Below are 16,664 nucleotides of genomic sequence, written 5' to 3' on the forward strand. Positions count from 1 at the left end.
ATGTTATGCTTTTAAAATAAAATGTTTTACATGTCTCTCGCTTTAATTATATTGTTTGGTTTTTTTTCCAGAGAAATGATTCAATAGATCTTTTGGGGGGCAAATTGGCATTTGCTCCTCATGAGGATGTTCGTGATTATTTGCAATGATAAATATCCAGTCTGGTTCCCTGTACACACGACATTAAAGTGACCCTCTTTTTATCCTTTCATTGCTTGTTTTTAGCACATCTTCATATCGGCAACAAACCAAAATACCAATCATGTGGTGTATTTCTTTTTTGGCTCAAAGTTGTGTGATTGTAGTAATACTTTAAAACCATTTACAAAAAATATATCAATTGTAACAACATTTTAAAAAAAAAATAAACGTTCTTATGCTGCACAATTTCGATGTGTGTCTGTTTCATTTAGTGTGCCTGATGTACAAAGTACAGTAGTCCCGCAGTGACACATACACAAAAAATACATCAAAGCCTGATACCGACACAAGTACTTCTTATCATGAACACAGACCAGTTTTTAAAAGCAATGTAATGTTAAGTTAAAGTGCATACATACAATAATTATCATGATATATATAAAAATCTGCATTTATTTTCAATAGCTTCCAGGTCATGTGACCAATCGACTCAAAATCAATGCCAAACTATGTTCCTGTACTGGCAAATTGGAATTGCGGACTTTGCAGGGGTCAATAACAAAGGTTGCCTGATTGCCTGGGGCAAGTAAAGTGCCACATCAGTCTAGCAAATCTGGCAACTGACTTTCATGATTGGACAAGTGGATTAAAAGAATTAAACACGTTGTTTTTTCCTGGAGTTCACGATGAAAGGGGCAAAGGAGTCAGCCAGCTTGATTCTCTCTTATCTTTTGTGCACATGCAACCTGACCAGGCCTCCACGAGAAAATGGCAGCAGGTAAAGACATCATGAACTGAACAACAAACGAGGTTAGCATTTTTTTAATTTTGCAACAATCTTGTTGCTTTGCATGTATGACACACTTTGTTCTTGTTTTCATCCATTAACTTAATTAAAGCAGCTACAAGGAACTCTACTTTTTTGTTGATTCTTGCACTAACTGATTTTTCTTTTGTGAACACAGTTGTTAGCAGGATGTGTGGTGATGAGGTCATGTATCTATTTTGTAGCTATGTAGGATTAATAACAATATGACGAAGGTGAAACAAAGTAAACTTTTAGTGATGTACTGTACAATCGGATACAGGGCAGCTTCTTTCTTCAAGTCTGACTTCATCTTCAGCACACCGCCACAAAAAATATCTATTTCTTTATTTTAAGTAAAGATTAAACATGACAATTAATTCTAGTGTTTGTTTTAGTCGAATTTGTAAAGTGGGCATATAAAAACTGACTTTGGGAAAGTGGGTTTCTGTCCCATTTCCACTGGTGGGCAAAACAAAAAAAGTCTTGGCAAAACAGCTTGGAGAGGGAACTTAATAGTAATAAAGTAATAGTTCTAATCATAATGATACACAAAGCCACAACCCATAATTTTAAAAGGAAACTAATAAATCATATAATGTATAAATAAATATACTGTAGTGTTGTACTGTGGCTTACAAGTCAGGTTAGGATAAGGGTCAGTCAGGGGCCATGACAGTAATGGTGGCTTACAACCCAAATATGTCTACAGATGAGAGAACAAGCAGAAAGCGAAAATGACGACACTGGTGAACAAACTTTAATAAGCTGTTACTCTCCTTGTAGTGGAGTCACTCCTAGAAAGTCTTCATACATAGCCGGCGCTCAGAACAAAGGCCGAACAGACATCTGTCTTTGGAAATCAGTGCCACAATGCTGTGCCATTGCAGGGAAACAGTTAGTGCATTGTGATGAGGATCACATTGTCTTTCGATAGATGACGATCTAACACGTGGCTGTATCTCAACAACTTGTGTATGTGCCTAGAAGACTGATGGAGGACAACAGCTCATGGGTTGGTGGTGAGGTGAGACAGATCAATGACCGGGCGATTTCTGTGCAGCTCCTGGTCATGATGTTTCTTGGCATCAACTTTTTGCTCATCCTGACCTTTTTCAAGAAGAAGTCCTTTTACACAATTACGCGCTACATCTTATTTGCTGTTACACTACTGTCTGATAGCTTGATATTACTCATATCTGATATTCAGTACCTCTTGGCCTATTTTAATTTTACCATACAAGTTTGGTTATGTATCAATATTTCAATGGTAGTGGTTGTGTATTCGATGGTCACACCAGTTACTCTGACAGCAATGACCTTGGAGCGATATGTTGCCATTTGCATGCCCCTGCGCCATGCAGAGCTGTGCTCCCAACGCATCCATGTGCATTGCATCCTCATCATTCACAGCCTCAGCTCTATACCCTGCATTGTTGTTTTTTCCTCTTTCTTTGCATCAGCCTCTCTTAGCTTGTACAAACAACACAGGATATGCTCTATGCAGATATACATTTCGCACAGAGGGCAGGATCACATATGGTCAACTGTACAACAGTTTTACTTCTTGGTTATGGTTATCATCATTGTATTCTGTTATGTTAAAATAATGAAAGTGGCCAAAACGGCATCCGGAGAGAATAAAAAGTCAACATGGAAAGGTCTCAGAACAGTAATTCTTCATGGTTTCCAGCTGCTGCTCTGTCTCATCCAGCTATGGACCCCATTCATAGAGAGTTACGTCTTTCAGATTAATTTAAGTTTATTTATTAATGTACGATTCTTTAACTATGTATTGTTTTATCTCACTCCAAAATGTCTGAGTCCTCTGATATATGGACTCAGGGATGATAATTTTTTTCATGCACTGAAAAACTATGCCTTCTTTGACTTGTATAAAAGAAATATTTTGCAAAGTAGACTAGTAGTTTTTAACACAAAAAATGCACAATGCACTTAAAAAAAGTGACTCACTATGGTTGCAATTCACTTAAACATGAGAATTTTAAGAATGTTTTATTTCTAACTGGTTTGTTGTAACAAGCCCTACTAATAACAAACTTTAATAGTTGTGATAGTTTTGATGTTACATCTGTGTTGTATGCTTCTAAGAACAAGACAAAGCTCTTTTTCTGCATCTTTTGACAGTGGATCAGTTTGAAATATTGCAGGAAGTTCAAAAATGGAACATGAAAAAGCAGTGAGCTGTCACATAAGGAGGGGCAGGGGACAGACTCAGGCCATGTGCTGCATGAAATCAGATCAAGGTTGCTCACAGAAAGATTGAAAGAGGCCAATCAGCCTAACCCTAACCCTAACCCTAACCCTGCCTTACTTCTTTATCAAAACAATATATTCAATCGTATTGTACCACTTTTTGTTTTTTTGTGTAAATAGTCTTCTGGAAAAATATATTATGATAGTGCTCCTGACTTATACAGTGCTCTACACTTCAATGTCATAAGCAAGATATCTTTTATAGTCCTTTCATCTACATCCTGACACTGCAATACAAACAAACTGTGAAGTTCTTGTACTTTTCACTGTTCACCACAAAAACAACTAGTGAAGATGCTGACTTTTTTTAACCAACAAAATAATCCCTAAATAATCCTTAAAAGAATGAAATACTCAAACTGTGCCTAATTTATTCAAATACAAAATGGACTGTCTATAAGCACAATGGATTGAAGCAGTTTGCCTTGTTGTCCAGAAATGGACATTCTTCAAGTACATATTCAATACACAGATATGAGACTGGTATTGATCCTCTGATGTCACTCTCCCCCAGAAAGAACATACTGTGAGTGTTTTCTCCCAAAATGTTGAAGTAAAAATATTATATTCAGTAACATGAGACTGAGAGGACTGAGCAACTCTGGTGAAGTGAACAATGAACGTATGGTAATCTAATTTATATTGTACTTTTGTATATGTTACACACATAATTGAACCAATATGACACAAGGCCTTTGGTCCTGAACCTGTTTAAAGCTTGCCTGGTACAATCACTCCCTGTGAAAGATAACTTTAGAAGAATAACAGATTAACAGTTTAATCATTTCTGCACAAATTCCATTCCACCCAGTTCATTTTATGCCATTATTTCAGTTTCTATCTAATTTATTTCATATTGTTGTATGTTACTATTTTTTTCAATGTGCATTTTACTCAGAATTTATCTACTTAACATTCATTATCTTTGTCGAAGAAACAATTTATGTGTAGTTGACTGTTCTGCACTTTTGCACATTTCATATTAAAATGGTTTACTTGTTCACAGTAAATGCATTGTCTGCTGGTTTATTGTGTTACGTTCCAGCTCACCAGTAAGCCATGATAATGGTTGTGTGAGATGTACAATGGACAAACGATGGAGCATGGACAGTATATGGTTAATATTGGCGGTGCTGAGGTGGGTGGTGCGTTTAGCTGGAGGTGAGAGGCCCCGAATCAAATTCTGCTTAGGGCCCCATAAAGACTTGGGCTGGCTCTGAATCAATATGATGTGTAAATAAATATACTGTAGTGTTGCACTGTGGCTTACAAGGCATGTTAGGGTAAGGGTCAGTCAGAGGATATGACAGTAATGTTGGCTTACAACCCAGATATGTCTACAGATAGCCACTGAGAGGACGAGCACAAAGTGTCAATGACGACACTGTGGTGAACAAACTTTAATTAGCTGTTACTCTCCTTGTAGTCTTCATACAGAGCCTTCGCTCAGAACAAAAGCCGAACAGACATCTGTCTTTGGAAATGAGTGCCACAGTGCTGTGCCATTGTAGGGAAACAGTTAGTGTTTCTGTGATGAGGATCACATTGTCTTTTTACGGATGATGGTTTAATACTTGGCTGCACCGCAACAACTTGTGTATGTGCCCAGAAAAGTGATGGAGGACAACAGCTCATGGGTTGGTGGTGAGGTGAGACAGATCAATGACCGGGTGATTTCTGTGCAGGTCTTGGTCATGACGTTTCTTGGCATCAACTTTTTGCTCATCCTAACCTTTTTCAAGAAGAAGTCCTTCTACACAATTGCACGCTACATCTTATTTGCTGTTACACTACTGTCTGATAGCTTGATATTACTCATATCTAATACTCTGTACCTTTTGGCCTATTTTAATTTTACCATACAAGTTTGGTTATGTATCAGTATTTCTACGGTGCTGATTCTGTATTCAATGGTCACACCAGTTACTCTGACAGCAATGACCTTGGAGCGATATGTTGCCATTTGCATGCCCCTGCGCCATGCAGAGCTGTGCTCCCAACGCATCCATGTGCATTGCATCCTCATCATTCACAGCCTCAGCTCTGTACCCTGCATTGTTGTTTTTTCCTCATTCTTTGCATCAGCCTCTCTTACCTTGTACAAACAACACAGGATATGCTCTCCGCAGATGTACACTTTGCACAGATGGCAGGGTCATATCAGGTCAACTGTACAACAGTTTTACTTCTTGGTTATGGTAATCATCATTGTATTCTGTTATGTTAAAATAATTAAAGTGGCCAAAACAGCATCCGGAGAGAATAAAAAGTCAACATGGAAAGGTCTCAGAACAGTAATTCTTCATGGTTTCCAGCTGCTGCTCTGTCTCATCCAGCTATGGACCCCATTCATAGAAAATTATGTATTTCACATTAATTTGAGTTTATTTTTTAATGTACGATTCTTTAACTATGTATTGTTTTATCTTACTCCAAAATGTCTGAGTCCTCTGATATATGGACTCAGGGATGATCATTTTCTTCATGCACTGAAAAACTATGCCTTCTTTGACTTGTATAAAAGAAATATTTTGCAAGGTAGACTAGTAGTTTTTAACAGAAAAAATGCACAATGCACTCAAAAAAAGTGACTCACTATGGTTGCAATTCACTTAAACGAGAATTTTAAGATTTTTTTTATTTCTAACTGGTTTGTTGTAACAAGCCCTACTAATAACAAACTTTAATAGTTATGATAGTTGTGATGTTACATCTGTGTTGTATGCTTCTAAGAACGAGACAAAGCTCTTTTTCTGAATCTGTTGACAGTGGATCAGTTTGAAATATTGCAGGAAGTTCAGTAAGGGAACATGAAAAAGCAGTGAGCTGTCACATAAGGAGCTGCAGGAGACAGACTCAGGCTATGTGCTGCATAAAATCAGATCAAGGTTGCTCACAGACAGATTGAAAGAGGCCAATCAGCCTACTGCCTTACTTCTTCATCAAAACAATATATTCTATCTTATTGTACCACTGTTTTGGTTTTTTTTGTTAAAAAAGGCTTCAGGAAAAAAATATTATGATAGAGCTCCTGAATTTCACAGTGCTATACACTTCAATGTCACAAGCAAAATATCTATTATAGATCTTTCCTCTACATCCTGACACCGCAATACAAACAAACTATGAAGTTCTTGTACTTCTCCACATTCACTATGAGGATAAAAAACAAGTGACAATGCTGACTTTTTTTTTAATAAAAAGGATAAGTTTAAGATTTGCCTGAACTTCCCTAAAAAAAGTAAATACTCAATCTGTTCCTAATTTATTCAAATACAAAATGGACTGTCTAAAGGCACAACAGATTGAAGCAGTTTGCCTTGTTGTCCAGAAATGGACGTTCTGCAAGATCACTTCGTGAATAAAGACTAGTTACATTTCACCTTTCATAAAATTACAGTGTTGATATATAAATATTTGTAAATGTACAAATTGATAACACTGGTAAACTCTTCAAATGAAGTAAATCCACACATTTTCTATAAATGTTTCTCTTTAAATGCATACCAACTGCTTACTGTATCCTTACGTATTCAATACACAGATATGAGACTGGTATTGATCCTCTGATGTCACTTCCCCCAGAAAGAACATACTGTGAGTGTTTTCTCCCAGAATGTTGAAGTAAAGATATTATAGTCAGTAACATAAGACTGAGAGGACTGAGCATATCCGGTGTCCTGAACAATGAACGTATGGTAATCTAATTTATATTGTACTTTTGTATATGTTACACACATAATTGAACCAATATGACACAAGGCCTTTGGTCCTGAACCTGTTTAAAGCTTGCCTGGCACAATCATTCCCTGTGAAAGATACCTTTAGAAGAATAACAGATTAACAGTTTAATCATTTATGCATAGGTTCCATGTCACCCAGTTCATTTTATTTCTTTTTGTTGTATTTTTTTTCACATTTGCATTTTACTCACATTTTACATACTTAACATTTTTTTATTTTTGTGAGAAACAATTTATTTGTAGTTGACTGTTCTGCACTTTTGCACATTTCATATTAAAATAGTTGACTTGTTCACAGTAAATGCATTGTCTGCTGGTTTATTTTGTTACTTACGTCAACTCACCAGTAAGCCATGATAATGGTTGTGTGAGATGTACAATTGACAAAGGATTGAGCATTGACAATATATAGTTAATATTGGCGGTGCTGAGGTGTGTGGTGCGTTAAGCTGGAGGCGAGAGGCCCCAAATCAAATTCTGCTTAGGTCCCCATAAAGACTTGGGCTGGCTCTGAATCAATATAATGTATAAATAAAAAAACTGTAGTGTTGCACTGTGGCTTACAAGTCAGGTTAGGATAAGGGTCAGTCAGGGGTCACAACAGTAATGGTGGCTTACAACCTGTGTGCGAAATGGGGGGGGGCTCAACACCCCCAATTAACCCATGAGACCCCCTGAAAGCCTCAAAAGCAAAATTTGAAGGGGGTGTCAAATTTTGTCAAAAAAATAAAAAATAAAATATTTTATTGTCACTAATGGTCACTAAAATGTTTTTAAGCTCACCATGTCCAGTATTCAGAATTCAAAACATTTACTCACAAATATGTTCTATTTTTTGCCAAGTGGAGCCAGCCAGTCCTGTGCACGTATGCAAATTAGCCATGTGCGCCAAACAGAAGAAAGACATCAAGTTGAGAAGTCATACTAAAAATGACTAGCAAGCAAAAGCTAAACCAGAGTGTATCACTCACACACTTGGGGTTCACATCCAAAAAGGTGGCACTCAGAGATGAAGAGGCACCGAAAGATGATGCTGGTGCAGCTAGCACAGTGGGCCCACTCGCTACCAGAACAGAGTATCCTCTCCCACCCAGTGACTCCCCAGAAGAACAATGTGAAGTTGAGGCCGAGTGCTCCGAAGACGCAACAGGTTCTGAGGTAACGTTAGCTGCTACTGCTGCTAGCACAAGTGACTTGCCGGCTGGTTGGACAACAAAGCAGGTGGGCGAATGGAAAGACCACAACCCTTGGCTTGACATTAAGGCAGGAAAATTGGGGTGTTTAGTGTGTAGAAAAGCAAAAATGTTGCTACGCTCAGAAAAGGGACTGGGTTTACACCTCGCAGAAGATTGGATCAACGGTGATGTTACTAGCTCTGAAGCAAAGAGGCTACGAAAGAAGATATACAAACACAGGGACAGCCAGGCCCACACAAGGTCAGTGGAAATAGCCCAGATGAAAGAGAAAGACACCCTCCCGAACACTTTCATTGATATACAGTCCGATTTACTCAAGAAAACCACAGTCTCGTTCAGAACAGCTTACACCGTGGCAAAGGAAAGGCTATCTTACAAAAAGCTCAACCCACTCATGACAATGCAGGAGCTTAATGGAGCCGAAGTTGGTAATATCCACAAATCTGACCATGCATGCACAGAAATAATCAGTCACATTGCCAAGGAAATGCGGCGCAAATTCGTCTGCAATGTGAAAGAAATGGATTCACGGGTGTCAATCACAATTGATGAAAGCACCATTCATGGCAGTCCCTATCTAATAATCTACGTAAGATGTGATGTCAGCGGTAAGGGGGATGTAGACAATGTTTTCCTGGATCTAGTGGAACTTACAGATGGGGTCGATGCTGAATCCATTTGTAACTCGATGATGGCGAGTCTACATAAAGCTGGAATGGATGATGACTTTTTGAAGACGCGCCTGATAAGCACTGCCACCGATGGAGCTGCGGTGCTCACAGGAAAAGCCAGTGGGCTTGTCGTTAAACTCAAAGAAAAGTTTCCGAACGTGCAGTCTGTTCACTGCCTGGCACATAGATCAGAACTGGCTGTCAAAGATGCTCTTAAAGAAGTGGCTGGCACTAATCACTTTGAGTTCTTTATTTCAAAGTTATACTCACTCTACAATCAGTCAACCAGGAACGCCAGATTGCTTAGAGAAGCAGCGACCGAGCTCGACATGGAAATACTGAAAATATAGGTCAAATCTTCACCATCAGATGGGTTGCCAGCAGCTTTAAAACAGTAAAAGCAGTATGGAAAGATTTCCCCGCATTAGCACTCCATTTCAAAACAGCCAGTGAGGACACATCACGCAATGATCTTGAGAGGCAAAAATACAAGGGACTTCTAAAGCACCTTGCTAACTCAGGATTTGTGGAAGATTTGGCTGTCATGAAAGACAGCCTGCGTGAACTCCTGAGCCTGTCTCTCAAGCTGCAGAAAAGAGAAATGTCACTCGTGGATTCAAGTCTCGCCAACCAACAAACTATCAATGTTTTGACGGCCATGAAGACGACTGGTGGGGGGAAATCAACCAAGAAGGCCGAACAGTCCGTCTCATCTGGCCTTTTTAAGGGCATAGAGCTGAGTGAAGGCATCTCTAACTAAGCGATTACCGGAGTTAAATTTGGTCCTGATGCTCAAAGCTCTTGACAAGCATTTTTGGCCAGGAGAGCAGGAGGACCTGATTTTGCATGGCGAACCAGAAGTACACAGCCTTGCGAAAGTGCTTGGAGAACCAACCAGGGAGGCCATGGAGCAGTTTCGAGACTGGAAACTACAGGGCACTGCACCGGGGAAAACATTGGAAAGACTGTGCATAGCAAGTCGCACGTATCTCCCCACGTCAGCTTAGTGCGAACAAGGCTTTTCCGCAGTTAATAACACAGACAACCAGATGTGCAACAGGTTGCGCGAAGACAGCCTGTCTTCACTCCTGTTTGTGGACCTCAACAGACTTCCTATGGACAAATTCGACCCAGTTCCATTCGTCAGAAGCTGGATTAAAGCAGGATGTCGCCTCTCTTCTTCCTGGAAACCAGGACGGCAACCACAAGAAGTCGAGCCAAGGCATCTTTGGTCTATTCTAACTTAAGGTAAGAGGCTATTTTTTCAATCTTTGCAGTGACTGAATTGTGATGATAGAACTGATTGTTGTGCATAAGATGAGTATGTGCAACTGTGTGTGTGTCCTTTCTGGCTTCGGCATACTGCATGGTTATGTAGGCCTTGTGGTTGGTTGTGGTCTTAGAGAGAGCACCCGCTGTAGTGATGTTTGGCTTGTTGTCGGCTGTCTGTCAGCATCCGCCATGGTGCTTTTTTCAATTTGAGAGATGGCCTGTTTGCACGGTAAGGCGAACGTGCTTTGTGTATGTGTTCAACGATGTATCTGTCTGATCGTATTTGCTGTAGATGGATGGTTAAATAATGTCACACGATCGGTCATACTGCAGGCTCTCATTTGCAAGTGCACTGATTGCGTGCCAGTTTCCGATAGGCTATACCTGGCATTTATTCAGTTGATTGCTCTAGTAAGTGCGCCAGATTGGTGGAATGATTGTTGTGTCTGCATTGTAATGCACAACGTTGCCTCTCTTTGTTATAAAACAATGTGCATCCAAACAACTTTAGCCAATGCAACCTCCTATGTCAGTGTTGCTTTACGAATACTATAGCATATCGGATTATCAAAAATTGTGAAGTGTCATGTAGGCTATAGACTGATTGTCTTGGCTTGCATCCATGAAATATTGTAATGTTATCTATAGATAACGATAGGCCTACTATAGGCCTATAACTATAGGCCTACTGCATATTGAGAAAATTTAGATCGGTATTGCGCAACAATCGGGAGATGGGGACCCCCCCCGAATACTGACGGGTATTTCGCACACTGTTTACAACCCAGATATGTCTACAGATAGCCACTGAGAGGACGAGCACAAAGTGTCAATGATGACACTGTGGTGAGCAAACTTTAATTAGATGTTACTCTCCTTGCAGTGGAGTCACTCCTATAAAGTCTTCATACAGAGCCTTCGCTCAGAACAAAGGCCGAACAGACATCAGTGTTTGGAAATCAGTGCTACAATGCTGTGCCATTGCAGGGAAACAGTTAGTGTTTCTGTGATGAGGATCACATTGTTTTTTTATGGATGATGATTTAACACTTGGCTGTGCCTCAACAACTTGTGTATGTGCCTAGAGAAGTGATGGAGGACAACAACTCATGGGTTGGTGGTGAGGTGAGACAGATCAATGACCGGGTGATTTCTGTGCAGCTCCTGGTGATGATGTTTCTTGGCATCAACTTCTTACTCTTTCTTACCTTTTTCAAGAAGAAGTCCTTTTACACAATTGCACGCTACATCTTATTTGCTGTTACACTACTGTCTGATAGCTTTTTATTACTCATATCTAATATTCTGTACCTCTTGGCCTATTTTAATTTTACCATACAAGTTTGGTTATGTATCAATATTTCAATGGTAGTGCTTGTGTATTCGATGGTCACACCAGTTACTCTGACAGCAATGACCTTGGAGCGATATGTTGCCATTTGCATGCCCCTGCGCCATGCAGAGCTGTGCTCCCAACGCATCCATGTGCATTGCATCCTCATAATTCACGGCCTCAGCTCTATACCCTGCATTGTAGTTTTTTCCTCTTTCTTTGCATCAGCCTCTCTTAGCTTGTACAAACAACACAGGATATGCTCTCTGCAGATGTACATTTTGCACAAATGGCAGGGTCATATCAGGTCAACTGTACAACAGTTTTACTTCTTGATTATGGTAATCATCATTGTATTCTGTTATGTTAAAATAATGAAAGTGGCAAAAACGGCATCCGGAGAGAATAAAAAGTCAACATGGAAAGGTCTCAGAACAGTAATTCTTCATGGTTTCCAGCTACTGCTCTGTCTCATCCAGCTATGGACCCCATTCATAGAAAATTATGTATTTCACATTGATTTGAGTTTATTTTTTAATGTAAGGTTCTTTAACTATGTATTGTTTTATCTTACTCCAAAATGTCTGAGTCCTCTGATATATGGGCTCAGGGATGATAATTTTTTTCATGCACTGAAAAACTATGCCTTCTTTGACTTGTATAAAAGAAATATTTTGCAAAGTAGACTAGTAGTTTTTAACAGAAAAAATGCACAATGCGCTTAAAAAAAAGTGACTTACTATGGTTGCAATTCACTTTAACATGAGAATTTTAAGAATAAGCCCTACTACTACCTAAACTACAGTACTACTAGTTATGACTTTCCACCGCAGTAACACTGGTAAACTCTTCAAATAAAGTAAATATACACATTTTCTATAGGTTTTTTTTTCTCTTTAAATACATACCAACTGCTTACTGTATCCTTACATATTCAATGAACAGATATGAGACTGGTATTGATCCTCTGATGTCACTCTACCCCAGAAAGAAAATTCTGTGTGTTTTCTCCCAAAATGTTGAAGTAAAGATATTATATCCAGTAACATGAGACTGAGAGGACTGAGCAACTCCGGTGAAGTGAACAATAAACATATGGTATTTTAATTTATATATTACTTATGTATATGTTACACACATATTTGAAACAATATGACACAAGATCTTTGATCCTGAACCTGTTTAAAGCTTGCCTGGTACAATCACTCTTTGTGAAAGATAACTTTAGATGAATAACAGATTAACAGTTTAATCATTTCTGCATAGGTTCCATTTCGCCCAGTTAATTTCATGTCATTATTTAAGTTTCTATTTAATTTATTTCTTATTACTGTATTTTTTTTTTACATTTTACTCACATTTTAGATACTTAACTTTTTTATTTTTGTGAGAAACAATTTATTTGTAGTTGACTGTTCTGCACTTTTGCACAGTTCATATTAAAATACTTGACTTGTTCACAGTAAATGCATTGTCTGCTGGTTTATTTTGTTACTTACGTCAGCTCACCAGTAAGCCATGATAATGGTTGTGTGAGATGTACAATTGACAAACGATTGAGCATGGACAACATATAGTTAATATTGGCAGTGCTGAGGTGGGTGGTGCATTTAGTTGAGAGTAAGAGGCCCAAAATCAAATTCTGCTTAGGGCCCCATGAAGCCTTGGGCTTGCTCTGAATCAATATAATGTATAAATTAATATACTGTAGTGTTGTACTGTGGCTTACAAGAAAGGTTAGGATAAGGGTCAGTCAGGGGCCACGACAGCAGTGGTGGCTTACAACCCAGATATGTCTACAGATAGCCACTGAGAGGATGAGCAGAAAGTGTCAATGACGACACTGTGGTGAACAAACTTTAATTAGCTGTTACTCTCCTTGTAGTGGAGTCACTCCTATAAAGTCTTCATACAGAGCCGTCGCTCGGAACAAAGGCTGGACAGACATCAGTCTTTGGAAATCAGTGCCACAATGCTGTGCCATTGCAGGGAAACATTTAGTGTTTTTGTGATGAGGATCACATTGTCTTTCGACAAACGATGATCGGTTGGTGGTTATGTATCAATATTTCAATGGTAGTGCTTGTGTATCCGACGGTCACACCAGTTACTCTGACAGCAATGACCTTGGAGCGATATGTTGCCATTTGCATGCCCCTGCGCCATGCAGAGCTGTGCTCCCAACGCATCCACGTGCATTGCATCCTCATCATTCACGGCCTCAGTTCTATACCCTGCATTGCTGTTTTTTCCTCTTTCTTTGCATCAGCCTCTCTTAGCTTGTACAAACAACACAGGATATGCTCTATGCAGATGTACATTTTGCACAGATGGCAGGGTCACATATGGTCATCTGTACAACAGTTTTACTTCTTGGTTATGGTTATCATCATTGTATTCTGTTATGTTAAAATAATGAAAGTGGCCAAAACGGCATCCGGAGAGAATAAAAAGTCAACATGGAAAGGTCTCAGAACAGTAATTCTTCATGGTTTCCAGCTGCTGCTCTGTCTCATCCAGCTATGGACCCCATTCATAGAGAGTTACGTATATCAGATTAATTTAAGTTTATTTATTAATGTACGATTCTTTAACTATGTATTGTTTTATCTTACTCCAAAATGTCTGAGTCCTCTGATATATGGGCTCAGGGATGATAATTTTTTTCATGCACTGAAAAACTATGCCTTCTTTGACTTGTATGAAAGAAATATCTTGCAAAGTAGGCCAGTAGTTTTTAACAGAAAAATGCACAATACACTTAAAAAAAGCGACTCACTATGGCTGCAATTCATTTTAACTTGAGAATTTTAAGAATGTTTTATTTCTAACTGGTTAATTGTAACAAGCCCTACTAATAACAAACTTTAATAGTTGTGATATTTGCGATGTTACATCTGTGTTGTATGCTTCTAAGAACGAGTCAAAGCTCTTTTTCTGAATCTATTGACAGTGGATCAGTTTGAAATATTGCAGGAAGTTCAGTAAGGGAACATGAAAAAGCAGTGAGCTGTCACATAAGGAGCTGCAGGGGACAGACTCAGGCCATGTGCTGCATAAAATCAGATCAAGGTTGCTCACAGACAGATTGAAAGAGGCCAATTAGCCAACTACCTTACTTCTTTATCAAAACAATATATTTGATGGTATTGTACCACTTTTTTTGTGTGTAAAAAGCTTGCGACACTTAAATGTCACAAACTGAGATATATATTATAGTTCTTTCATCTACATCCTGACACTGCAATACAAACAAACTGTGAAGTTCTTGAATTGTTCCTACTAGTGAAGATGTTGACTTTTTTTTAACACACAGGATAAATTTAGGATTTGCCTGAACTTCCCTAAAAAATTGAAATACTCAGTCTGTTCCTTATTTATTCAAATACAAAATGGACTGTCTATAAGCACAACAGATTGAAGCAGTTTGCCTTGCTGTCCAGAAATGGACATCCTTCAAGTTCACTTTATTACACTATATGAGGGCCAATAATTACTTTCAAATGCTTTACGTTTTTAATCTGGACTATGCTCTACACTTTGTAAATAAAGACTAGTTACATTTCCCCTTATCGCAAAATTACAGTGTTGATATGTAAATCTTTGTAAATGTACAAATTGATAACACTTGTTAACTTTTCAAATAAAGTAAATCCACACATTTTCTACAGGTTTTTTTTCTCTTTAAATGCATACCAATCTGCTCACTGTATCCTTACATATAATACACAGATATGAGACTGGTATTCTCCTCCTTGAACCGACACCTTACCGTGGTGGAGGGGTTTGAGTACCTGAATGATCCTAGGAGCTATGTTGTCCGGGGCTTAATGCCCCTGGTAGGGTCTCCCAAGGCAAACAGGTCCTAGGTGACAGGTCAGACTAAGAGCGGTTCCAAAGCCCCCTATGATTAAGAATACATCAAGGAAGTGTACGTCGCCCGGAATGGCGTCACCGGGGCCCCACCCTGGAGCCAGGCCCGGGGTTGGGGCTCGCAGGCGAGCGCCTGGTGGCCGAGTCTTTGCCCACGGGACCCGGCCGGGCACAGCCCGAAGGAGCGACGTGGGCCCGCCCTCCAGTAGGCCCACCACCCGCAGGAGGGTTCAGAAGGGGCCGGTGCGGTGTGATTTGGGTGGCTGTCCTGGGCGGGTGCCCCGGCGACCCAATCCCCGGACGGTGACTCTAGCCATGGGGACATGGAATGTCACCTCGCTGAGGGGGAAAGAACCTGAACTGGTGCGGGAGGTTGAGCGCTACCGGCTAGAGATAGTCGGGCTCTCCTCCACGCACAGTCTGGGCTCTGGAACCCAACTCCTTGAGAGAGGCTGGACTCTCTTCTACTCTGGAGTTGCCCGCGGTGAGAGGCGGCGAGCTGGTGTGGGCTTGCTCATAGCTCCCCAGCTCAGCCGCCATGTGTTGGAGTTTTCCCCGGTGAACGAGAGGGTCGTTTCCCTGCGCCTCCGGGTCGGGGATAGGTCTCTCACTGTTGTTTCGGCCTATGGGCCAAACGGCAGTGTAGAGTACCCGGCCTTCTTGGGGTCCCTGGGAGGGGTACTGGAGAGTGCTCCAACTGGGGACTCCATCGTTCTGCTGGGGGACTTCAACGCTCACGTGGGCAGCGACAGTGTTGCCTGGAGGGGAGTGATTGGGAGGAACGGCCTCCCTGATCTGAACCCGAGTGGTGTTCTGTTGTTGGACTTCTGTGCCAGTCACAGTTTGTCCATAACGAACACCATGTTCAAGCATAAGGGTGTTCATCAGTGCACATGGCACCAGGACACCCTAGGCTGGAGGTCGATGATCGACTTTGTGGTCGTGTCATCTGACCTCCGGCCGTATGTCTTGGACACTCGGGTGAAGAGAGGGGCTGAGCTGTCAACTGATCACCACCTGGTGGTGAGTTGGTTTCGCTGGCAGGGGAGGAAGCTGGACAGACTTGGCAGACCCAAACGTATTGTGAGGGTCTGCTGGGAACGTCTGGTGGAACCCTCTGTCGGGGAGGTCTACAACTCCCACCTCCGGGAGAGCTTTGACCAGATCCCGAGGGAGGCTGGGGACATTGAGTCCGAATGGGCCTTGTTCTCCGCCTCCATTGTTGACGCGGCTGTTCGGAGCTGTGGCCGTAAGGTCTCCGGTGCCTGTCGTGGCGGCAATCCCCGAACTCGGTGGTAGACACCGACAGTAAGGGATGCTGTCAAGCTGAAGAAGGAGTCCTATCGAGCCTGG

General features: G+C 40.6%; 4 protein-coding genes and 1 pseudogene across 4 annotated transcripts; all 5 read left to right on the forward strand.

Moving 5' to 3' along the window:
* Window positions 1-1,940: 1,940 nt before the first annotated feature.
* On the forward strand, window positions 1,941-2,906 carry LOC141012277 (odorant receptor 131-2-like). Its single transcript, XM_073485721.1, has one exon. The coding sequence runs from the start codon at window positions 1,941-1,943 to the stop codon at window positions 2,904-2,906; it is 966 nt and encodes a 321-aa protein (XP_073341822.1).
* Window positions 2,907-4,839: 1,933 nt separating this feature from the next.
* Window positions 4,840-6,027, forward strand: LOC141012299 (odorant receptor 131-2-like). The gene is made up of 2 exons (XM_073485752.1): window positions 4,840-5,761; window positions 5,957-6,027. The coding sequence occupies exons 1-2, from the start codon at window positions 4,840-4,842 to the stop codon at window positions 6,025-6,027; spliced, it is 993 nt and encodes a 330-aa protein (XP_073341853.1).
* Window positions 6,028-7,896: 1,869 nt separating this feature from the next.
* On the forward strand, window positions 7,897-10,080 carry LOC141012310 (E3 SUMO-protein ligase KIAA1586-like; annotated as a pseudogene).
* Window positions 10,081-11,197: 1,117 nt separating this feature from the next.
* LOC141012321 (odorant receptor 131-2-like) lies at window positions 11,198-12,163 on the forward strand. Its single transcript, XM_073485774.1, has one exon. It carries the CDS (start codon window positions 11,198-11,200, stop codon window positions 12,161-12,163), a length of 966 nt encoding a protein of 321 aa, XP_073341875.1.
* Window positions 12,164-13,478: 1,315 nt separating this feature from the next.
* LOC141012332 (odorant receptor 131-2-like) lies at window positions 13,479-15,520 on the forward strand. Its single transcript, XM_073485786.1, has 2 exons — window positions 13,479-14,160; window positions 15,354-15,520. The coding sequence occupies exons 1-2, from the start codon at window positions 13,479-13,481 to the stop codon at window positions 15,518-15,520; spliced, it is 849 nt and encodes a 282-aa protein (XP_073341887.1).
* Window positions 15,521-16,664: the final 1,144 nt, after the last annotated feature.

The sequence above is a fragment of the Pagrus major genome, chromosome 2, assembly GCF_040436345.1.
Source record: "Pagrus major chromosome 2, Pma_NU_1.0".
Taxonomy (NCBI): Eukaryota; Metazoa; Chordata; class Actinopteri; order Spariformes; family Sparidae; genus Pagrus; species Pagrus major.

What these genes read in the sequence shown, in the direction of transcription:
- LOC141012277 (XM_073485721.1), top strand. Translation starts at nt 1,941, where the DNA reads ATGGAGGACAACAGCTCATGGGTTGGTGGTGAGGTGAGACAGATCAAT.
- LOC141012321 (XM_073485774.1), top strand. Translation starts at nt 11,198, where the DNA reads ATGGAGGACAACAACTCATGGGTTGGTGGTGAGGTGAGACAGATCAAT.
- LOC141012332 (XM_073485786.1), top strand. Translation starts at nt 13,479, where the DNA reads ATGATCGGTTGGTGGTTATGTATCAATATTTCAATGGTAGTGCTTGTG. An exon ending in TGAAAGAAATATCTTGCAAA is followed by an intron (nt 14,161 to 15,353) that starts GTAGGCCAGTAG and finishes CCTATGATTAAG; the next exon opens with AATACATCAAGGAAGTGTAC.
- LOC141012299 (XM_073485752.1), top strand. Translation starts at nt 4,840, where the DNA reads ATGGAGGACAACAGCTCATGGGTTGGTGGTGAGGTGAGACAGATCAAT. An exon ending in TAAAAGAAATATTTTGCAAG is followed by an intron (nt 5,762 to 5,956) that starts GTAGACTAGTAG and finishes TATGCTTCTAAG; the next exon opens with AACGAGACAAAGCTCTTTTT.